At 59.9% G+C, this 21,951-nt stretch overlaps 2 protein-coding genes across 2 annotated transcripts in view; both read left to right on the forward strand.

Moving 5' to 3' along the window:
* Window positions 1–165: 165 nt before the first annotated feature.
* MCOLN1 (mucolipin TRP cation channel 1) lies at window positions 166–14,096 on the forward strand. Its single transcript, XM_058861809.1, has 14 exons — window positions 166–321; window positions 1,169–1,386; window positions 2,102–2,269; window positions 3,081–3,222; window positions 3,936–4,017; window positions 4,173–4,269; window positions 4,803–4,902; window positions 5,894–6,000; window positions 7,069–7,218; window positions 7,946–8,047; window positions 8,903–9,025; window positions 11,337–11,543; window positions 12,352–12,482; window positions 13,491–14,096. The coding sequence occupies exons 1-14, from the start codon at window positions 306–308 to the stop codon at window positions 13,525–13,527; spliced, it is 1,680 nt and encodes a 559-aa protein (XP_058717792.1). The 5' UTR covers window positions 166–305; the 3' UTR covers window positions 13,528–14,096.
* Window positions 14,097–14,867: 771 nt separating this feature from the next.
* The window catches only part of DNMT1 (DNA methyltransferase 1), a 28,991-nt gene continuing 21,907 nt past the window's right edge, over window positions 14,868–21,951 (forward strand). Inside the window, exons 1-13 of the mRNA XM_058861751.1 lie at window positions 14,868–14,954; window positions 16,150–16,192; window positions 16,666–16,773; window positions 17,384–17,573; window positions 18,337–18,409; window positions 18,495–18,585; window positions 19,099–19,139; window positions 19,252–19,303; window positions 19,564–19,647; window positions 19,752–19,861; window positions 19,939–20,057; window positions 20,276–20,368; window positions 21,156–21,307. Of these exons, the coding sequence (XP_058717734.1) occupies window positions 14,896–14,954; window positions 16,150–16,192; window positions 16,666–16,773; window positions 17,384–17,573; window positions 18,337–18,409; window positions 18,495–18,585; window positions 19,099–19,139; window positions 19,252–19,303; window positions 19,564–19,647; window positions 19,752–19,861; window positions 19,939–20,057; window positions 20,276–20,368; window positions 21,156–21,307 (1,215 nt within the window). The 5' untranslated portion in view covers window positions 14,868–14,895. The remainder of the gene's footprint in view (window positions 14,955–16,149; window positions 16,193–16,665; window positions 16,774–17,383; window positions 17,574–18,336; window positions 18,410–18,494; window positions 18,586–19,098; window positions 19,140–19,251; window positions 19,304–19,563; window positions 19,648–19,751; window positions 19,862–19,938; window positions 20,058–20,275; window positions 20,369–21,155; window positions 21,308–21,951) is intronic.

Genomic DNA, 21,951 nt, shown 5'->3' on the forward strand with positions numbered 1-21,951 from the left:
CTGGGAGCACTGGGAGCGATACTGGGGGCACCAGGAAGGAACTGGGAGCGCTTTCCCCGCCAGTCCCGCCCTTACTGGGAGCACTGGGAGGGAACTGGGAGCGCTTTCCCCGCCAGTCCCGCCCTTACTGGGAGCACTGGGAGGGAACTGGGAGCGAACGGAGCCCGGGCGGGGCCGCCGGGGTGGGCGGGGCCAAGCTGAGGGGCGTGGTTATGCAAATGAGGGAGCGATGGCGCGCTGTGATTGGCGGGCGCGAGCAGCGCGGTGTTTCCCCGGTCACGTGAGGGCCGGGGCGGGCCGGAGCAATGGCGGCGGCGTCCGGTGTGAGGGGAGACGGAGCGGGAACGGGAATGGGACCGGGAATGGGACCGGGAATGGGGACAGGGACCGGGAATGGGGACAGGGACCGGGAATGGGACCGGGAATGCGGGATTCGGACCCCGAGCCCGTGTGGGAATGGGAGCGGGACAAGGGGGACACGGGGACAGGGAGTGCCGGGAACCGTGAGGGGCGAGGGGACAGCGGGGCCTGGGCCTGAGGGGACAGCGGGGGCCTGAGGGGACAGCGGGGGCCTGAGGGGACACCGGGCACAGGGAGGACACCGGGACCCCGGGGAACACGGCCCAGGGGGTGACACAGGCCTGAGGGGACACCGGGACCCGGGGGTGACACCGAGCAATGGGGTGGCACCGGGGCCGGGGTGACACCGGGACAGGGGAGACACCGAACAATTGGGGGACACCGGGACCTGAGGGTGACACCGGCCCCAGGTGACACCGGCCCCAGGTGACACCGGGACAGGGGAGACACCGGACTGAGGTGACACCGGGACAGGGGTGACACTGAACAATGGGGGGACACCGGCCCCAGGTGACACCAGGACAGGGGTGACACCGGCCCCAGGTGACACCGGCCCCAGGTGACACCGGGACAGGGGTGACACCGGCCGAGGTGACACCGGCCCCAGGTGACACCAGCCGAGGTGACACCGGGACAGGGGTGACACCGGGACAGGGGTGACACCGGCCCCAGGTGACACCGTCCCAAGGTGACACCGGCCCCAGGTGACATCGGGACAGGGGTGACACCGGCCCCAGGTGACACCGGCCCCAGGTGACACCGGCCCCAGGTGACACCGTCCCGAGGTGACACCGGCCGGTGTCCCCAGAGACCGAGCGGCTGCTGAGCCGCGGGCCCGGGTACGGCACGGCCGGGGCGGCGCCGGTACCGGAGGAGGATGAGGATGAGGATGATGAGGAGGAGGAAGAGCTGCGGCGGCGCCTCAAGTATTTCTTCATGAGCCCCTGTGACAAATACCGGGCCCGCGGCAGGCGGCCCGTCAAACTGGCACTGCAGATCGCCAAGATCGTCCTTGTCACCGTGCAGGTGACACCGGGGGGACAGCGGGGACACCGGGGGTGGCAGTGGGGACAGCGGGGACACCGGGGGTGGCAGGGACAGCGAGGGGACACCGGGGGTGGCAGTGGGGACACCAGGGACACCGGGGATGGCAGGGACAGCAAGGGGACAGCGGGGATGGCAGTGGGGACAGCAAGGGGACAGCGGGGATGGCAGCAGGAGGGGCTGGGACACCGGGGAGGGGACATGGGGACATCAGGGAGAGGACAGGGACACTGGGGAGGGGACATGGGGACATCAGGGAGAGGACAGGGACACTGGGGAGGGGACAGGGACACTGAGATGGGGACACAGGGACACGGGGAAGTGCCAGGGACACCAGAGAGGGGACATGGGGACATCAGGGATGTGCCACAGGGACACCGGGGAGGGGACACAGGGACATGGGGACACTGGGGATGGTGACAGGAGGGGCTGGGACACCAGGGAGGGGACACAGGGACATCGGAGAGGGGACACAGGGACATGGGGACACTCAGAAAGGGACACAGGGACATGGGGACACTCAGAAAGGGACGCTGGAGTGTCCTGGGACAAAGCATGGCAGCGTCACTGTGGTGGGACAGGGGCTGATGGCAGCCATGGCCTCTGTCCCCAAACTGTGACACCGTTTTGGGACCAAACACAGCAGTGTCACCACGGTGGGACAGCTGGTGACAGAGGTGGTGGCCTTTGTCCCCAGCTGATCCTGTTTGGGCTCAGTAACCAGCTGGTGGTGGCCTTCAAGGAGGACAACACGGTGGCCTTCAAGCACCTGTTCCTCAAGGGCTACGAGGACGGCGCCGATGACACCCAGGCCACCTACACCCGCGGGGACCTCCTGGACAACCTGGCCTTTGTCCTCGAGAAGGTGACACAGGGACACCGGGAGGGTCAGGGGACACGGGGGGGTTTGGGGACACTGGGACCTCCTGGACAACCTGGCCTTCATCCTCGAGAAGGTGACACGGGGGCACCGGGAGGGGTCAGGGGACACTGGGGGGGGTTTGGGGACACCAGGATGGGTCAGGGGACACTGGGAAGGGTTTGGGGACACTGGGACCTCCTGGACAACCTGGCCTTTGTCCTCGAGAAGGTGACACAGGGACACCGGGAGGGGTTTGGGACACTGGAGGGGGTTTGGGGACACTGGGATGGGTTTGGGGACACCGGGATGGGTTTGGGGACACTGGAATGGGTTGGGGACACCAGGAGGGGCTGGGGACACTGGGAGGGGTTTGGGGACACTGGGACCTCCTGGAGAACCTGGCCTTCATCCTCGAGAAGGTGACACAGGGACACCAGGAGGGGTTTGGGACACTGGGAGGGGTTTGGGGACACTGGGATGGGTTTGGGGACACCGGGATGGGTTTGGGGACACTGGAATGGGTTGGGGACACCAGGAGGGTTTGGGGACACCAGAATGGGTTGGGGACACCAGGAGGGGATTGGGAACACCAGGAGGGTTTGGGGACCCCGGGATGGGTTTGGGGACACCAGAATTGGTTGTGGACACTGGGATGGGTTTGGGGACATCGGGATGGTTTTGGGGACATCGGGATGGGTTTGGGGACCCCGGGATGGGTTTGGGGACATCGGGATGGGTTTGGGGACACTGGGGTGGTTTGGGGACACTCAGGTGCCCCAGGGCCACCCCCAGCCCCGTGTCGGTGTCCCCACAGTACCTGGCTGTCCCCAACGAGTCCCTGGGCCGTTACGCCTACGGTGACAGCGCCGGGCTCCGGCTGTGCCAGCGCTTCTTCCGCAGGGGGGACATCGACCCCGGCAACGACACCTTCGACATCGACCCCGGCGTCGTCACCGGTCTGGGATGGGGAGGGGGGTCTGGGGTCTGGGGTTTGGGGTTTGGGGTCTGGGGTTTGGGATTTGGGGTTTGGGTTTCAGAGTTTGGGGTCTGGGGTTTGGGATTTGGGGTTTGGGGTTTGGGGTCTGGGGTCTGGGATTGGGATTTGGGGTTTCAGAGTTTGGGGTCTGGGATTTGGGATTTGGGGTCTGGGGTTTTGGGTCTGGGTTTGGGGTCTGGGTTTGGGGTCTGTGTTTGGGGTTTGGGATTTGGGAGTTTGGGGTTTGGGGTCTGGGTTTGGGGTCTCAGGTTGGGTTTGGGGTTTGGGAATTGGGGTCTGTGGTTGGGGTCTGGGGTCTCAGGTTGGGTTTGGGGTTTGGGATTTGGGAGTTTGGGGTTTGGGGTTTGGGTTTGGTGTCTGTGGTTGGGATTTGGAAATTGTGTTTGGGGTTTGAGGTTTGGGATCTGGCAGTTTGGGTTTGGGGTTTGAGATTCAGGGTTTGGGATGGCCCCAGGGGATTTGGGGTTTGGGATTTGGGGTTGGGGTCTGGGGTTGGGGTTTGGGGTCTGGGGTTGGGATTTGGGGGTTTGGGGTTTGGGGTTTGAGATTCAGGGTTTGGGATGGCCCCAGGGGATTTGGGGGTTGGGATTTGGGGTTCAGGGTGATCCCAGAACATCCAGAAGGATCCCAGGAACCTTTGGGCTCACCCTGACCCCAATCCCGACCCCACAGAGTGTTTGGGGGTGCACCCCGGGGACCCCCGGCCACCGGCGCTGGACGGCACCGACGGCAACTTCACCCTCCAGTTCCACAGGTAAATCCTTTGGGAATTTGGGAGTTTGAGGTGGAATTTTTCCCTTTTTAGGGAATTTTGGGATTTTGGGGTGGTTTTTTTAGGGAATTCTGGGATTTTGGGGTGGTTTTTTTTTTGGGAATTTTGGGATTTTGGGGTGTTTTTTGTCCCCTCAGGCTGATCAATGTCACCGTGGAGTTCCAGCTCAAGGCCATCAACATCCAAACGCTGCTGAACCACGAGATCCCCGACTGCTACACCTTCAGTGTCACCGTCAGTGTCCCCAGAGTGTCCCTGAGTGTCCCCAGAGTGTCCCTGAGTGTCCCCAAAGTGTCCCAGCGTGTCCCTGAGTGACCCCAAATATCCCTGAGTGTCCCCAAAGTGTCCCCAGGGTCCCCAAAGTGTCCCTGAGTGTCCCCAAAGTGTCCCTGAGTGTCCCCAGAGTGTCCCCAAAGTGTCCCCTGATTGTCCCTGGTTTTCCCTGAGTGTCCTCAGTGTCCCCAAAGTGTCTCCAAAGTGTCCCCAGTGTTCCCTGATTGTCCCTGAGTTTCCCTGAGTGTCCCCAAAGTGTCCCCAGAGTGTTCCTGAGTGTCCTCAATGTCCCCAGGGTCCCCAAAGTGTCCCTCAGTGTCCCCCGAGTGTCTTTCTTGAGTGTCCCTCTGTCCCCTCCTGTCCCTGTGTCCCTCTGGGGGCCCTCGGGGGTGGCCAGCGAGTGCAGGGACAGTGACAGTGACACAGTGACAGTGACACAGTGACAGTGACACAGTGACAGTGACACAGTGACAGTGCCACCCTCCTGTCCCCAGGTGACGTTTGACAACCGCGCCCACAGCGGGCGAGTGCGGATCCGCCTGGACACCCACGCGGCCATCCGGGAGTGCCACCACCCCTCGCTGCCTGGCACAGGTGACAGAGGGTGACAGTGGGTGACAATGGGTGACAATGGGCTGTGGGGGTGTCCCCTGGGAGTGCCACCACCCCTCGCTGCCCGGCACAGGTGACAGAGGGTGACAGAGGGTGACAATGGGTGACAATGGGCTGTGGGGGTGTCCCCTGGGAGTGCCACCACCCTGCCACGCCTGGCACAGGTGACAATGGGTGACAATGGGTGACAATGGGTTCTGGGGGTGTCCCCTGGGAGTGCCACCACCCTGCCACGCCTGGCACAGGTGACAATGGGTGACAATGGATGACAATGGGCCGTGGGGGTGTCCCCTGGGAGTGCCACCACCCCTTGCTGCCGGGCACAGGTGACAATGGGTGACAATCGGTGACAATGGGTTCTGGGGGTGTCCCCTGGGAGTGCCACCACCCTGCCACGCCTGGCAGAGGTGACACCATGGTGGCACCTGGCCCCAAAGGTGACCCCAGGTGTCCCCAGGCCTTGGGAAGTGACCCCAGGTGTCCAAAGGTGTCCCCAGGTGTCCCCAAGGGCGACCCCGGCTGTCCCTGAGGGTGACCCCAGGTGTCCCCAAATATGTCCCCACGTATCCCCAAAGGTGTCCCCAGGTGTCCCAAAGGTGACCCCAGGTGTCCCCAGCGTGTCCCCAGGTATCCCAAAGGTGACCCCAGGTGTCCCCAGGGTGTCCCCAGGTATCCCAAAGGTGACCCCAGGTGTCCCCAAGGTGTCCCCAAGGTGTCCCCAGGTGTCCCAAAGGTGACCCCAGGTGTCCCAAAAGTGTCCCCAAAGGTGTCCCCGGCTGTCCCCGAGGTGACCCCGGCTGTCCCCAAGGTGTCCCCGGCTGTCCCCGAGGTGTCCCCGGCTGTCCCAAAGGTGTCCCCGGCTGTCCCTGAGGTGTCCCCGGCTGTCCCCGAGGTGACCCCGAGGTGACCCCGGCTGTCCCCAAGGTGTCCCCGGCTGTCCCCGAGGTGACCCCGGCTGTCCCTGTCCCCACAGGTGACAATTCGCGGCGCCTGGCGTTTGACGTGTTGGTGACAGCCGTGTGCTCGCTGTCCCTGGCGCTCTGTGCCCGCTCCATCGCCCGCGGGCTGCTCCTGCAGCGGGTCAGTACCGGCACCGGCACCGGCACCGGGACCCCAGCTAGAACCGAGTCTAGAACCCAGTCTAGAACCCAGTCTAGAACCGATCTAGAACCGATCTAGAACCGAGTCTAGAACTGAGTCTAGAACCAATCTAGAACCGAGTCTAGAACCAATCTAGAACCGAGTCTAGAACCTAGTCTAGAACCCAGTCTAGAACCGCTCTAGAACCCAGTCTAGAACCCAGTCTGGAACCAGCTCTAGAGCCAGCTCTGGAAACTGGGAACCGGGTCTGGAACTGGAACCAGAACCAGCACCAGAACCGGAACTGGGGGGGGTGGGTTTGGGGGAGGGGATTGATGGGATGTGGGGGGATGGTGGGAGATGGTGGGGAGCGCTGGGACACGATGGGACATGGTGGGACATGGTGGGACACGATGGGACATTGGGACATGGTGGGACACAGTAGGACATTGGGACACGGTGGGACATTGGGACATGGTGGGACATTGGGACATGGGGACACGGTGGGACATTGGGACATGGGGACACGGTGGGACATTGGGACACGGTGGGACTTTGGGACCTGGGGACACGATGGGACATTGGGACACGATGGGACATTGGGACATTGGGACATGGGGACATGGGGACATGGTGGGACATTGGGACATGGGGACATCGGGACATGGGGACACAGAGGGACACAGTGGGACACGGAGACATGGAGGGACATTGGGACATGGGGACACAGTGGGACATTGGGACATGGTGGAACGTGGGGACATGGTGGGACACAGTGGGACATTGGGACACAGGGACATTGGGACATGGTGGGATATTGGGACACGGGACACAGTGGGACATGGGGACATTGGGACATGGGGACATTGGGACATGGTGGGACACAGTGGGACATTGGGACATGGGGACACGGTGGGACACGGTGGGACATTGGGACACAGTGGGTCATGGGGACATGGTGGGAGTGGCTGTCTGTGGATGGTGGGAGCTGGTGGCACCCCAGAGGTGCCACCCCAGAGGTGCCACCCCGGCAGTGCCACCGCGGCGGTGACAGCGCTGTCCCCACAGGAGTTCAGCCGGTTCCTGTGGCGCCGGCACGGCCGCGCCGTGTCCGTGTGGGAGCGGCTGGAGTTCCTCAATGGATGGTACCTGCTGCTGGTCACCAGCGACCTCCTGACCGTGCTGGGCACCGTCCTCAAGATCGGCATCGAGGCCAAGGTGGGGACAGGGACACCTCTGGGGACAGCAGTGGGACAGTGACACCACCCCTGGGGACAGGGACACTGCCCTGGGGACAGGGACACCACCCCTGGGGACAGCGACGGGACAGTGACACCACCCCTGGGGACAGGGACACCCCTGGGGACAGGGACACCTCTGGGGACAGCAGTGGGACAGTGACACCACCCTGGGGACAGGGACACCTCTGGGGACAGGGACACCTCTGGGGACAGCGACGGGACAGTGACACCATCCCTGGGGACAGGGACACCCCTGGGGACAGGGACACCATCCCTGGGGACAGGGACACCTCTGGGGACAGGGACACCTCTGGAGACAGTGACACCACCTCTGGGGACAGGGACACAACCCCTGGGGACAATGACACCCCCCCCCTCGGGACAGGGACACCACCACCCTGGGGACAGCAACGGGACAGTGACACCACCCTGGGGACAGTGACAGGACAGTGACACCGCTCCTGGGGACAGTGACACCATCCTTGGGGACAGGGACACCTCTGGGGATACTGAAACCCCTGGGGACAGGGACACCTCTGGGGACAGTGACACCACCCCTGAGGACAGCGAGGGAACAGTGACACCACCCCTGGGGACAGCAGCGAGGGGACAGTGACACCCCTGGGTGCTGGCCCTGCCCTGGTGGCACTGTCCCCACGCTGTCCCCACGCTGTCCCCACGCTGTCCCCACGCTGTCCCCACAGAACTTCTCGGACTACGACGTGTGCAGCATCCTGCTGGGGACATCCACACTGCTCGTCTGGGTCGGGGTCATCCGGTACCTGACCTTCTTCCAGAAATACAACGTGAGTGGCACTGGGGACACCTGGGGACAGCTGGGGACACCTGGGGACACCTGGGGACACACCTGGGGACAGCTGGGGACACCTGGGGACAGCTGGGGACAGCTGGGGACACACCTGGGGACACCTGGGACAGCTGGGGACACCTGGGGACACACCTGGGGACAGCTGGGGACACACCTGGGGACACCTGGGAACAGCTGGGGACACCTGGGGACACACCTGGGGACAGCTGGGGACACCTGGGGACACACCTGGGGACAGCTGGGGACACCTGGGGACAGCTGGGGACAGCTGGGGACACACCTGGGGACGGCTGGGGACACACCTGGGACAGCTGGGGACACACCTGGGGACAGCTGGGGACACCTGGGGACAGCTGGGGACAGCTGGGGACACACCTGGGGACAGCTGGGGACACCTGGGGACATCTGGGGACACCTGGGGACACACCTGGGGACAGCTGGGGACACACCTGGGACAGCTGGGGACACCTGGGGACACCTGGGGACAGCTGGGGACACACCTGGGGACAGCTGGGGACACACCTGGGGACACCTGGGACAGCTGGGGAGATACTTGGGGACAGCTGGGCACATGGACAGGGTTAAATCCCATTTTTCGTGTCCAAAATCCTCTTTGTGACACTTGGGGTGGGGACAATTCCCATTTTCCCTCCCCAAATCCCCATTTTCCAGCCCCAAATCCCCATTTTCCCTCCCCAAATCCCCATTTTCCCACCCCAAATCCCCATTTTCTCACCCCAAATCCCCATTTTCCCGCCCCAAATCCCGTTTTTTTCCCTCCCCATGGATCCACAATTCCCGTTTTTCCCGATTTCCCCGTTTTTCCCCCCAGATCCTGATCGTGACGCTGCGCGTGGCGCTGCCCAACGTGATGCGTTTCTGCTGCTGCGTGGCCGTGATTTATTTGGGATATTGCTTCTGCGGCTGGATCGTGCTGGGCCCGCACCACATCAAGGTGGGGACGGCCCCAAAATTCCCAAATTCCCATTTTTGGGATTGGGGATTTCCAAATTCCCATTTTGGGGTTCCCAAATTCCTATTTTGGGGTTGGGAATTCCCAAATTCTCCTTTTGGGGTTCCCAAATTTCTGTTTTGGGGTTTGGATATTCCCAAATTCCCCTTTTTGGGTTCCCAAATTCCCCTTTTGGGGTTCCCAAATTCCCATTTTGGGGTTCCCAAATTCCTATTTTGGGGTTCCCAAATTCTCATTTTGGGGTTGGGGGGTTCCCAAATTCCTATTTTGGGATTGGGAATTCCCAAATTCCCATTTTTGGGGTTCCCAAATTCCCATTTTTGGGATTCCCAAATTCTCCTTTTTGGGGTTGGGAATTCCCAAATTCCCATTTTTGGGTTCCCAAATTCCCCTTTCGGGATTGGGAATTCCCAAATTCCCATTTTTGGGGTTCCTAAATTCCCCTTTTGGGGTTCCCAAATTCCCATTTTGGGGTTCCCAAATTCCTATTTTGGGGTTCCCAAATTCTCATTTTGGGGTTGGGGGGTTCCCAAATTCCCGTTTTGGGATTGGGAATTCCCAAATTCCCATTTTTGGGGTTCCCAAATTCCCATTTTTGGGATTGGGAATTCCCAAATTCCCCTTTTGGGGTTCCCAAATTCTCATTTTTGGGATTGGGAATTCCCAAATTCCCATTTTGGGGTTCCCAAATTCCCCTTTTGGGGTTCCCAAATTCCCCTTTTGGGATTGGGAATTCCCAAATTCCCATTTTTGGGATTCCCAAATTCCCATTTTTGGGATTCACAAATTCCCCTTTTGGGGTTCCCAAATTCCCTTTTTGGGGTTGGGAATTCCCAAATTTCTGTTTTGGGGTTCCCAAATTCTCATTTTGGGGTTGGGGGTTCCCAAATTCCCCTTTTGGGGTTCCCAAATTCTCATTTTGGGGTTGGGGGTTCCCAAATTCCCATTTTTGGGGTTCCCAAATTCCCATTTTGGGATTGGGATTCCCAAATTCCCATTTTTGGGGTTCCCAAATTCCACTTTTGGGGTTCCCAAATTCCCATTTTGGGGTTGGGAATTCCCAAATTCCGGGGTTGGGGGGTTCCCAAATTCTCCTTTTGGGATTGGGAATTCCCAAATTCCCATTTTTGGGGTTCCCAAATTCCCCTTTTCGGGTTCCCAAATTCCCCTTTTTGGGATTGGGAATTCCCAAATTCCCCTTTTGGGGTTCCCAAATTCTCCTTTTTGGGGTTGGGAATTCCCAAATTCCGGGGTTGGGGGGTTCCCAAATTCCCATTTTGGGGTTCCCAAATTCTCCTTTCGGGATTGGGAATTCCCAATTTCCCATTTTTGGGGTCCCCAAATTCCGGGTTTGGGGTTGGGAATTCCCAAATTCCCATTTTTGGGATTCCCAAATTCCCCTTTTGGGGTTCCCAAATTCCCCTTTTGGGGTTGGGGGGTTCCCAAATTCCGGGTTTGGGGTTCAATCCCTCCCTAAATCCATGGATGATGTGGGGGTGACACACAGGTGACACAGGTGACACAGGTGACATTGAGGTGACACAGGTGACACACAGGTGACACACAGGTGACACACAGGTGACATTGAGGTGACACACAGGTGACACAGGTGACACACAGGTGACACACAGGTGACACAGGTGACACACAGGTGACACACAGGTGACACACAGGTGACACAGGTGTCCCTCCCCGCAGTTCCGCTCGCTGTCCATGGTGTCGGAGTGCCTGTTTTCCCTGGTCAATGGCGATGACAGGGGTGTGACAGGTGTGACAGGTGTGACAGGTGTGACAGGTGTGACAGGTGACACACAGGTGACACAGGTGACACAGGTGACACACAGGTGACACACAGGTGACACACAGGTGACACACAGGTGTTTCCATTGACAGTTCCGCTCGCTGTCCATGGTGTCGGAGTGCCTGTTCTCGCTGGTCAATGGCGATGACAGGGGTGTGACAGGTGTGACAGGTGTGACACACAGGTGACACAGGTGTGACCCAGGTGTTTCCATTGACAGTTCCGCTCGCTGTCCATGGTGTCCGAGTGTCTCTTTTCCCTGGTCAATGGCGATGACAGGGGTGTGACAGGTGACACACAGGTGACACACAGGTGTGACAGGTGACACAGGTGTGACAGGTGTCCCTCTCCGCAGTTCCGCTCGCTGTCCATGGTGTCAGAGTGCCTCTTTTCCCTGGTCAATGGCGATGACAGGGGTGTGACAGGTGTGACAGGTGTGACACACAGGTGACACAGGTGACACACAGGTGACACAGGTGTCCCTCTCCGCAGTTCCGCTCTCTGTCCATGGTGTCCGAGTGTCTCTTCTCGCTGGTCAATGGCGATGACATGTTTGCCACCTTCGCGGCGCTGCGTCCCAGCGGGGCGCTGGTGTGGCTCTTCAGCCAGGTGTACCTGTACTCCTTCAGCGCGCTCTTCATCTACATGGTGCTCAGCCTCTTCATCGCCCTCATCACCGGCTCCTACGACACCATCAAGGTGAGCCGCGCACCTGGGGCCTCACCTGGGCAGGACATCACCCTGGTGTGACATCACCTTGGTGTGACATCACCTGGGCTTGACGTCATCTGGACGTGACATCATCTGGGTGTGATGTCATCTGGGGCCTCACCTGGGCTTGACGTCATCTGGGTGTGACATCACCAGTGTGTGATGTCACCTGGGTGTGACATCATCTGGGTGTGACATCATTTGGGTATGACCTCACCTGGGCGTGACATCATATGGATGTGATGTCATCTGGGTATGACGTCACCTGGGGCCTCACCTGGGCATGACATCACCCTGGTGTGACATCATCTGGGCGTGACATCATCTGGGCGTGATGTCATCTGGACGTGACGTCACCTGGGTGTGACCTCACTCGGGCGTGACATCACATGGGTGTGACGCCACCAGTGTGTGACGTCATCTGGGCATGACGTCACCTGGGCATGACGTCACCTGGGTGTGACGTCACCTGGGCATGACGTCACCTGTGTGTGATGTCACCGGGGTGTGATGTCATCTGGACGTGACGTCACCTGGGCGTGACGCCATCTGGGCGTGACGTCACCTGGGTGTGATGTCACCAGGGTGTGACGTCATCTGGGTATCACTTCATCTGGGTGTGAAGTCACATGGATGTGATGTCACCTGGGTGTGACCTCACCTGGCTGTGACGTCATCTGGGTGTGACGTCATCTGGGCATGACGTCACCTGGGTGTGACGTCACCTGGGTGTGACATCGCCCTGGTGTGATGTCACCTGGCTGTGACGTCATCTCTGTCCCTCCCCTGTCCCCAGAGCCAGTCGGAGGCGGCCCCTCCCCCGTCTCAGCTCCAGCTCTTCATCGCTCAGTGCCAGGACAGCCCCAAATCCGGAAAGTTCCGCCGGGACAGCTCCACCTCCTGCTCCGCCCTCTGCTGCTGCGGCCGGTCCGGACCCCGGCTCGGGGGGCTCGGGGGGGTCTGGGGGGGTCTGGGGGGTCCTGGGCGGTGTCACCTGAGGGGGGGGATCCCAAATGATCCCAAAATCTGCCCCAAATCACCCCAAAATCACACCAAAATCCAGCCCCAAATCACCCCTAAAATCCAGCCCCAAATCACCCCAGAATGACCCCAAAATCCACCCCTGGACCAGCCCCAAATCCAACCCCAAATCACCCCAAAATTCAGCCCCAAATCACCCCAAAATGATCCCAAAATCCAGCCCCAAATCACCCCAAAATCACCCCAAAATCCAGCCCCAAATCACCCCAAAATCACCCCAAAATCCAGCCCCAAATCACCCCAAAATCCAGCCCCAAATCACCCCAAAATCCAGCCCCAAATCACCCCAAAATCACCCCAAAATCCAGCCCCAAATCACCCCTAAATAACCCCAAAATCCAGTCCCAAATCACCCCAAAATCCGGCCTCAAATCCAGCCCCAAATCACCCCTAAATCACCCCAAAATTCAGTCCCAAATCACCCCAAAATCACCCCAAAATCCAGCCCCAAATCACCCCTAAATAACCCCAAAATCCAGCCCCAAATCACCCCAAAATCACCCCAAAATCCAGTCCCAAATCACCCCAAAATCACCCCAAAATCCAGCCCCAAATCACCCCAAAATCCAGCCCCAAATCACCCCAAAATCCAGCCCCAAATCACCCCAAAATAATCCCAAAATCCAGCCCCAAATCACCCCAAAATCACCCCAAAAACCCAGCCCCAAATCACCCCAAAATCCAGCCCCAAATCACCCCAAAATCCAGCCCCAAATCACCCCAAAATCACCCCAAAATCCACCCAAAATACCCCAACCTCGGCCCCTCCCTCAGCTTTTTGTGCTCCCCTCTCCCCTCCGGGAATTTTTGGGGTCTGGGGGGGTCTCCCTGGGGTCCCTCCCCCCAAAATCTCCCCAAAATCTCCTAAAAAACCCCAAAATTTTGTCCCCGCAGGGCTCCCACGCAGGACAACGCGCTGGTGGTGAACTGAGGGGACACCGAGGGGACACCGGGGGGACACCGGGGGGACATCAGGGGGACACCCCAAAACCCCCCCAGCTTTTAATTTATTTTATTTTCTGCTTTTACCCGCCCGCGACCCCGAATTTGGGACCCCCAGGATGGAATTTTGGGGGAAATTGGGACTCCTGGGTCCCCAAATCGGTTTTTGGGGACACTTTGGAGTCCCCAGGATGGGTTCTGGGGACACTTTGGGACTTTGGGATGCCCAAATTTTTGTGGGGATTTTTTTTGGGGCTAGGTTGGAATTTTAGGAGTCCCAAATCCGTTTTTGGGGGAAACTTTGGGACCCCAAATTCTGTTTTTAGGGCCAGTTTGGGACCCCCCCGATGGTTTTGGGGGGGAAATTCGGACCCTTGGCACCCCCAAATCCGTTTTTGGGGACACTTTGGGGACCTCGTCCCTGTCCTTGGGGTCACCGGAGCCGCTCTGGGTCCCCCCACCCAGCCAAAAATGTCCCTTTTCACCCCAAATTTGGGGGGTGTGGCCACCCTGGGGGGGGTTTCGTGTCCCCAAGGGGACAATAAAGGTGACCTGGGACACGAGGGGTCTGTGGTGACACTGGGGACACCCCCATTCCTGTAATGGTACAGCCCTGTCAGAAGGCCTCGCTCTCCCACGCTGCTTTACGCTGGTATGGTCCATACAGCTCCCCCTCCGCGCCCTCAGTGGTATCTCCCGCCTCCCCCCGCCTCCCCGCAATGGTATCGTCCGTTACCCCACAGTGGTATCTCCCGCCTCCCCCCGCCTCCCCGCAATGGTATCGTCCGTTACCCCACAGTGGTATCGCCCATCTCCCCCCGCCTCCCCGCAATGGTATCGTCCGTTACCCCACAGTGGTATCTCCCGCCTCCCCCCGCCTCCCCGCAATGGTATCGTCCGTTACCCCACAGTGGTATCTCCCGCCTCCCCCCGCCTCCCCGCAATGGTATCGTCCGTTACCCCACAGTGGTATCTCCCGCCTCCCCCCGTCTCCCTTTAGTGGTACCTCCCACTCCCCCCTCCCCGCTCCGTTTCCCCCCCTGAGGCCTCCCCGTTCTCCCCCCCCCGCCGCTCCCGGTACTCGCCCCGACCCTCCCGGTGTCCCCCGGTCCCCTCGCGGTCCCCCCGGTGCGGCGGGGCCCGCCGAGCCCGGCGCTGTCCCCCCCCGCGGCGGCAGCATGGTGCGCGCCGGCTCCCCCCGCGCGGTGGTCGGCGCCGCCCCGCTCCCGCCGCTCGTTTCCGCGCGAAGCCGCTCCCGGTCCCGCCGAGCCGGGCCCAAAGCGCGGCCCCGAACCCGGCCCCGAACCGGGCCCCGAGCCCGCCCCGCGCCCCCCGCCCGGCCCCAGCCCCGCTCCCGATGCCGGCCCGCGCCGCGCCGCTGCCGCCGGCCCCGCTGCCCGCCGAGCTGCGCCGACGGTGAGTCCCGGACGGGAGACGGGAGTGAGGCCCCCGCAGAGATCCTCATTTCTCTCACTGCCCTCAGAGCTCCTCACTGCCCCTCAGCGCCCCTCACAGCCCCTCAGAGCCCCTCACTGCTCCTCACAGCCCCTCAGAGCTCCTCACAGCCCCTCAGAGCTCCTCATTTCTCTCACTGCCCTCAGAGCCCTTCACTGCCCCTCACTGTCCCCCACAGCTCCTCACTGCCCCTCACAGCCCTTCAGAGCCCTTCATTGCCCTCAGAGCCCTTCACTGTCCCTCACAGCCCCTCACTGCTCCTCGGAGCCCCTCAGAGCTCCTCACAGCCCCTCAGAGCTCCTCATTTCTCTCACTGCCCTCAGAGCCCTTCACTGCCCCTCACAGCCCCTCACTGCTCCTCACTGCCCCTCACAGCCCTTCAGAGCCCTTCATTGCCCTCAGAGCCCTTCACTGTCCCTCACAGCCCCTCACTGCTCCTCGGAGCCCCTCACTGCTCCTCACAGCCCCTCACTGCTCCTCACAGCCCCTCACTGCTCCTCACTGCCCCTCACTGCTCCTCACAGCCCCTCACTGCTCCTCACAGCCCCTCAGAGCTCCTCACGGCCCCTCACTGCTCCTCACAGCTCCTCAGAGCTCCTCACAGCCCTTCAGAGCCCCTCTCTGTCCCTCACTGCCCCTCACTGCTCCTCGGAGCCCCTCAGAGCCCCTCACAGCCCCTCAGTTCTCTCACTGCCCCTCAGTATTTCTCTGCCCTCACAGCCCCTCACTTCCCTCACTGTCCTTCAGTCTTTCACCGCTCTCAGAGCCTCTCACTGCCCTCAGAACCCCTCACAGCCCTCAGGGTGGGCCCAGAACGGGCTGAGGGCCACCAGGACGGGCTGAGGGCCACCAGGACGGGCTGAGGGCCACCAGGATGAGCTGAGGGCCACCAGGATGAGCTGAGGGCCACCAGGACAAGCTGAGGGCCACCAGGACAGGCTGAGGGCCACCAGGACAGGCTGAGGGCCACCAGGATGGGCTGAGGGCCGCCAGGACAGGCTGAGGGCCACCAGGACAGGCTGAGGGCCACCAGGACAGGCTGAGGGCCACCAGGGTGGGCTGAGGGCCACACTGTGGTCCTGATCCGTGCCCGGTGTCCCCTCCGGAGCCATCCCGGTGTCCCCCGGCCCCGCTGACCCCCGGCTCTGCCCCCCAGGCTGCAGGACCTGGATCGGGATGAGGAGAACCTGGGAGAGAAGGTGAGTCCTGGGATGTCCCCAGTGTCCCCCCTGTGTCCCTCCTGTGTCCCCAGTGTCCCCCCTGTGTCCCTCCTGTGTCCCCCCAGTGTCCCCTCTGTGTCCCCTCTGTGTCCCCCCAGTGTCCCCTCTGTGTCCCCCCTGTGTCCCCTCTGTGTCCCCCCTGTGTCCCCTCTGTGTCCCCCTGTGTCCCCTCTGTCCCCACACTGTTCTCTCTGTCCCCACGTTGTCCCCACACTCTGCTCTGTCCCCTTGTTCTTCTGTGTCCCCTCCACCCCAATGTCCCCGTGGTGTCCCCAGTGTCCCCAATGTCCCCCCGGTGTCCCCAGTATCTGCCTGGTGTCCCCAAGAGAGTGTCCAGGAGAAGCTGAGCCTCATCCACGGCTTCCTGCCTCTCCTGTCCCTGGTGTCCCCAATGTCCCCATGGTGTCCCCAGTGTCCCCCTGGTGTCCCCAATGTCCCCCTGGTGTCCCCAGGAGAGCGTCCAGGAGAAGCTGAGCCTCATCCACGGCTTCCTGCAGGCCGAGGTGCAGCTGCAGCTCAGCGAGCTCGAGGCCAAACTGCGCCGCGAGGAGCTCTCGGAGGTGGGAGCCACGAAACCCCCGGGATTCGGGATGAAACCCCGGGAAAACACAGGGGGAACCCCGGGATTTGGGATAAAACACCGGGATTCGGGAGAAAACACCGGGAAAACACAGGGGGAACCCCGGGATTTGGGATAAAACACCGGGATTCGGGATGAAACCCCGGGAAAACACAGGGGGAACCCTGGGATTTGGGATAAAACCCTGGGATTAAGGATCAGAGAGCAGGAAAACCCTGGGATTTGGGATGGAACCCTGGGATTTGGGATAAAACCCTGGGATTTGGGATCAGAGAGCAGGAAAACCCTGGGATTTGGGATGGAACCCCGGGATTTGGGATGGAACCCCGGGATTTGGGATGAAACCCTGGGATTTGGGATGAAACCCTGGGATTTGGGATGGAACCCTGGGATTTGGGATGGAACCCTGGGATTGGGGATGGAACCCTGGGATTGGGGATGGAACCCTGGGATTGGGGATGGAACCCTGGGATTCAGGATGGAACCCTGGAGTTTGGGATGGAACCCTGGAGTTTGGGATGGAACCCTGGGATTGGGGATAAAAAACCCCAGGATTTGGGACGAGCTCCATGCCCCGCTGCCCTCCCCAGGAGCGTTACCTGGCCAAGGTGAAGGCGCTGCTGCGGCAGGAGCTGTCGGGCCGGAACGGCGCCGCAGGGGCCGATCCCGATCCCGACGGCAGCGATGAGGATGAGGACGGTGCTGGGGACGCGTCCGGGCCTGGCCCCGCCGCGCGCGCCCGCAAATCCCGCCGGAGCCGCTCCAACGGCGACGCCAAAAGTAAAACCTGGGGGTTCCCACGGGTCTTTTGGGGTGTGAATGGGGGTCCCTGGGGGGTGGAGGGAGGGGAGGAGCTGGGAAATTCGGGAAGGGGTTGGGGTGTGACAATTCCCATTGGGAGGGAAAATGGGATTTCCTTGGGAAGGGTTTTGGGGTCTCCTGGTTTTGGGGTGTGACAATTCCCATCAGGATTGAGAGCTGGGATCCCCTTGGGAAGGATTTTGGGGTCTCCTGGTTTTGGGGTGTGACAATTCCCATCGGGATTGAGAACTGGGATTTCCTTGTGAAGGGTTTTGGGGTCTCCTGGTTTTGGGGTGTGACAATTCCCATCAGGATTGAGAGCTGGGATCCCCTTGGGAAGGGTTTTGGGGTCTCCTGGTTTTGGGGTGTGACAATTCCCATTGGGATTGAGAGCTGGGATTTCCTTGTGAAGGGTTTTGGGGTCTCCTGGTTTTGGGGTGTGACAATTCCCATCAGGATTGAGAGCTGGGATCCCCTTGGGAAGGGTTTTGGGGTCTCCTGGTTTTGGGGTGTGACAATTCCCATTGGGATTGAGAACTGGGATCCCCTTGGAGAGGGTTTTGGGGTTTCCTCACCCTGGAATGTGACAATTCCCATTGGGATTGAGAGCTGGGATCCCCTTGGGAAGGGTTTTGGGGTCCCCCTGGGAGAGTTTTGGGGCTCTCCTGACCTTGGGGTGCTGCAGTTCCCACGGGGATCCCCTCGGGAAGGGGTTTGGGATCCACCCCCCTTCTCCCGGCAGAGTCTCCGGCCAGCTCCCGCGTCACCCGCAGCTCCGGCCGGCAGCCGTCCATCCTCAGCCTCCTCTCCAAAGGGTCAGTGAAGGCTCCCCCTCCTCTTCCTCACCCCCAAATCCCAAACCCTGCCCCAAAAACCCCAACCCCGGGCTCCTCCCCGCAGCTCCAACAAGCGGAAATCGGAGGAGGTGAACGGGGAGGCGAAGCCGGAGCTGATGAGCCTGGAGAAGGAGGAGGAGGAGCTGGAGGAGAAGGTCGGTGCTGACATCCCAGACTTGTCCCAGGTTGTTTTTGGGGTGATTTCCCAGGATTTTGGTCGTTTCCGACACCCCAGATCTGTCCTGGGTCATTTTTGGGGTGATTTCCCAGGATTTTGGTCAGTGCTGACACCCCAGACCTGTCCTGGATCGTTTTTGGGGTGATTTCCTGGGATTTTGGTCAGTGCTGACACCCCAGACCTGTCCTGGGTTGTTTTTGGGGTGATTTCCCAGGATTTTGGTCAGTGCTGTCACCCCAGACCTGTCCTGGGTTATTTTTGGGGTGATTTCCCAGGATTTTGATCACTGCTGACATCCCAGACCTGTCCTGGGTCGTTTTTGGGGTGATTTCCCAGGATTTTGGTCATTTCTGACACCCCAGACCTGTCCTGGGTCATTTTTGGGGTGATTTCCCAGGATTTTGATCTGCTGTGCCAAACCCTGGGATTTTGCTCACGCTGGGATTGTTTTTTCCCGCTCCTTTTCCCATTTCTTTGCCTTTTTCCCCAGGATCAAGAGGAGAAGAGGATGAAGATGGAAACCAAAGACGGGTGAGGAGCGCAGGGACGTTCCCGGCCGGCGCCGCGTCCCGGTGACGGTGACACCGATGACATCACTGCCCCATCCTCATCCTCATCCCAGGATTTAACTTTTCCCTCCCAGGTTGGAAATCAAAGATGAAATCCCTCAGGTTAAAATCACCGCTCCTGCTAAAGTAAGTCCCTCCTCATTCCAGCTTTTTACTTTTTTTGGGATTTCTTAATTCCTTAAAACTCCAGAATTTTGGGGGTTTTTGGGATGAGTCCCGAAATTATTTTGGGATTATTCCCAAAGGTGGATTATTTTACGGGAAAACACATTCAGCTCCCCAGAACCAAACAGGTTCTGAGGGGAAACCACGGATTTTGCTGAAATCCGGGATAATTCCGGGAATAATTCCGGGAAAAGCTGACCCCTCCCTCCCCTCTCCCACAGACCACCCCCCCAAAATGCCTCGACTGCCGGCAGTACCTGGACGACCCCGACCTCAAATTCTTCCAAGGGGACCCCGACGACGCCGTAAGGGACCCGAACCCTCCTTCCCCGAGCTCGGGAAGAGCGGGAATATCCCTTAATCCCGGTTTTTTATGGAATTTTATGGAATTTCCCCCCTCCAAACGCAGCTGGAGGAGCCGGAGATGCTGACGGACGAGCGCTTGTCCATCTTCGACGCCAACGAGGACGGCTTCGAGAGCTACGAGGACCTCCCCCAGCACAAAGTCACCTCCTTCAGGTGAGATCCCGGCGGGATTCCCTCCGGAATTCCCTCCGGAATGGCCTCCCACGGCCTCCCTGTCCCCTCCCCGGCAGCGTCTACGACAAGAGGGGACACCTGTGTCCCTTCGACACCGGCCTCATCGAGAGGAACATCGAGCTCTACTTCAGCGGCGTCGTCAAACCCATCTACGACGACAACCCCTGCCTGGACGGTGAGGAAACGCCCGGAATCCCGGGGAAATCCGGGATCCCCGGCATTCCAGGGAAATCCGGGATCCCCGGCGTTCCAGGGAAATCCGGGATCCCCGGCGTTCCAGGGAAATCCGGGATCCCCGGCGTTCCAGGGAAATCCGGGATCCCCGGCATTCCAGGGAAATCCGGGATCCCCGGCGTTCCGGGAATTGTTCCGGATTCGGTTCTGGCTCTGCAGGTGGGGTGAGAGCCAAGAAGTTGGGGCCCATCAACGCCTGGTGGATCACGGGCTTCGACGGCGGCGAGAAGGCGCTGATCGGCTTCAGCACGGGTGAGGAGGGGCTTGGGGGGACTTGGGGGCTTTTTTGGGAAAGGTTTTAGGGATTTTCCCCCTTTTTTCCCTTCTCCCTTTTCCTCTTTTTTTCCTTTTCCTTTTTTATCTCTTTTTTTCCTTTCCATTCTCCCTTTTTTTTTTTCTCTTTTGTCTTGTTTTATTTCTTTTTCTCTTTTTTTTTCCATCTTTTTTTTTTTTCCTTTTTTCCTTTTTTTCTTCACTTTTTCTTCTCTTTTCTTTTTCTTCTTCCTCTTTTTCCCTGCTTTTTTCTCCTTATTTTTTTCTCCTTTTTCTTTCCCCTCTTTCCTATTTTCTCCCAGCTTCCCCCTCTTTTTTCCTTTATTTTTCCTTTCTCTTTCTGCCTCTTCTCCTTTTTTTTCTTTTTTTCCTTTTTCTTCATTTTTTTCTTTTTTTCTTTTTTTTTCTTTTCTTTTTCTTTTCTTTTTTCCTTTTTTCCTTTTTTCCTTGTTTTCTTTTTCTTTTCCTTTTTCTTTTCCTTTTCCTTTTCCTTTCCCTCTTCCTTTTCCTTTTCCTTTTCCTTTTCCTTTTCCTTTTCCTTTTCCTTTTCCTTTTCCTTTTTCTTTTCCTTTTCCTTTTCCTTTCCCTCTTCCTTTTCCTTTTCCTTTTCCTTTTCCTTTTCCTTTTCCTTTTCCCTTTTCCTTTCCCTTTCTTTCCTCCTCCCCTTCCCCTCTTCCCCCTCTCCTCCCCACTCAGCCCCCGCCCATTTTTTCCCAAATTCCCGCCGTTCCCACCCAAATTCCGGTGGTTTTGGGGCCGTTCCCAGCCTTTGCCGACTACATCCTGATGGAGCCGAGCGAGGAGTACGCGCCCACCTTCGCGCTGATGCAGGAGAAGATCTACATGAGCAAGATCGTGGTGGAGTTCCTGCAGAACAACCGCCACGTCAGCTACGAGGACCTGCTCAACAAGATCGAGGTGACGCTGCCGGCGTGGTGGCACCTGCTCGTGGTGGCACCTCCTCGTGGTGGCACCTCCTCGTGGTGGCACCCGCTCGTGGTGGCACCTGCCCGTGGTGGCACCTGCCCGTGGTGGCACCTCCTTGTGGTGGCACCTGCTCGTGGTGGCACCTGCTCGTGGTGGCACCTGCCCATGGTGGCACCTGCCCGTGGTGGCACCTGCTTGTGGTGGCACCTGCTCGTGTTGGCACCTCCTCGTGGTGGCACCTCCTCGTGGTGGCACCTGCTCGTGGCGGCACCTCCTCGTGGCGGCACCTGCTCGTGGCGGCACCTGCTCGTGGTGGCACCTGCTTGTGGTGGCACCTGCTTGTGGTGGCACCTGCTCGTGGTGGCACCTGCTCGTGGTGGCACCTGCTCGTGGTGGCACCTCCTCGTGGTGGCACCTCCTCGTGGTGGCACCTCCTCGTGGTGGCACCTCCTCGTGGTGGCACCCGCTCGTGGTGGCACCCGCTCGTGGTGGCACCCGCCCGTGGTGGCACCTGCCCGTGGTGGCACCTGCCCGTGGTGGCACCTGCTCGTGGTGGCACCTGCTCGTGGTGGCACCTCCTCGTGGTGGCACCTGCTCGTGGTGGCACCTGCTCGTGGTGGCACCTGCCCATGGTG

This window comes from Poecile atricapillus, chromosome 39, assembly GCF_030490865.1.
Source record: "Poecile atricapillus isolate bPoeAtr1 chromosome 39, bPoeAtr1.hap1, whole genome shotgun sequence".
In the NCBI taxonomy this organism is placed as follows: domain Eukaryota; kingdom Metazoa; phylum Chordata; class Aves; order Passeriformes; family Paridae; genus Poecile; species Poecile atricapillus.

Excerpts from the sequence above, each read along its gene's own strand:
- MCOLN1 (XM_058861809.1), top strand. Across the intron at positions 4,270-4,802 it reads GCTACACCTTCAGTGTCACC|GTGACGTTTGACAACCGCGC; the intron begins GTCAGTGTCCCC and ends TCCTGTCCCCAG. Across the intron at positions 8,048-8,902 it reads CCTTCTTCCAGAAATACAAC|ATCCTGATCGTGACGCTGCG; the intron begins GTGAGTGGCACT and ends TTTTCCCCCCAG.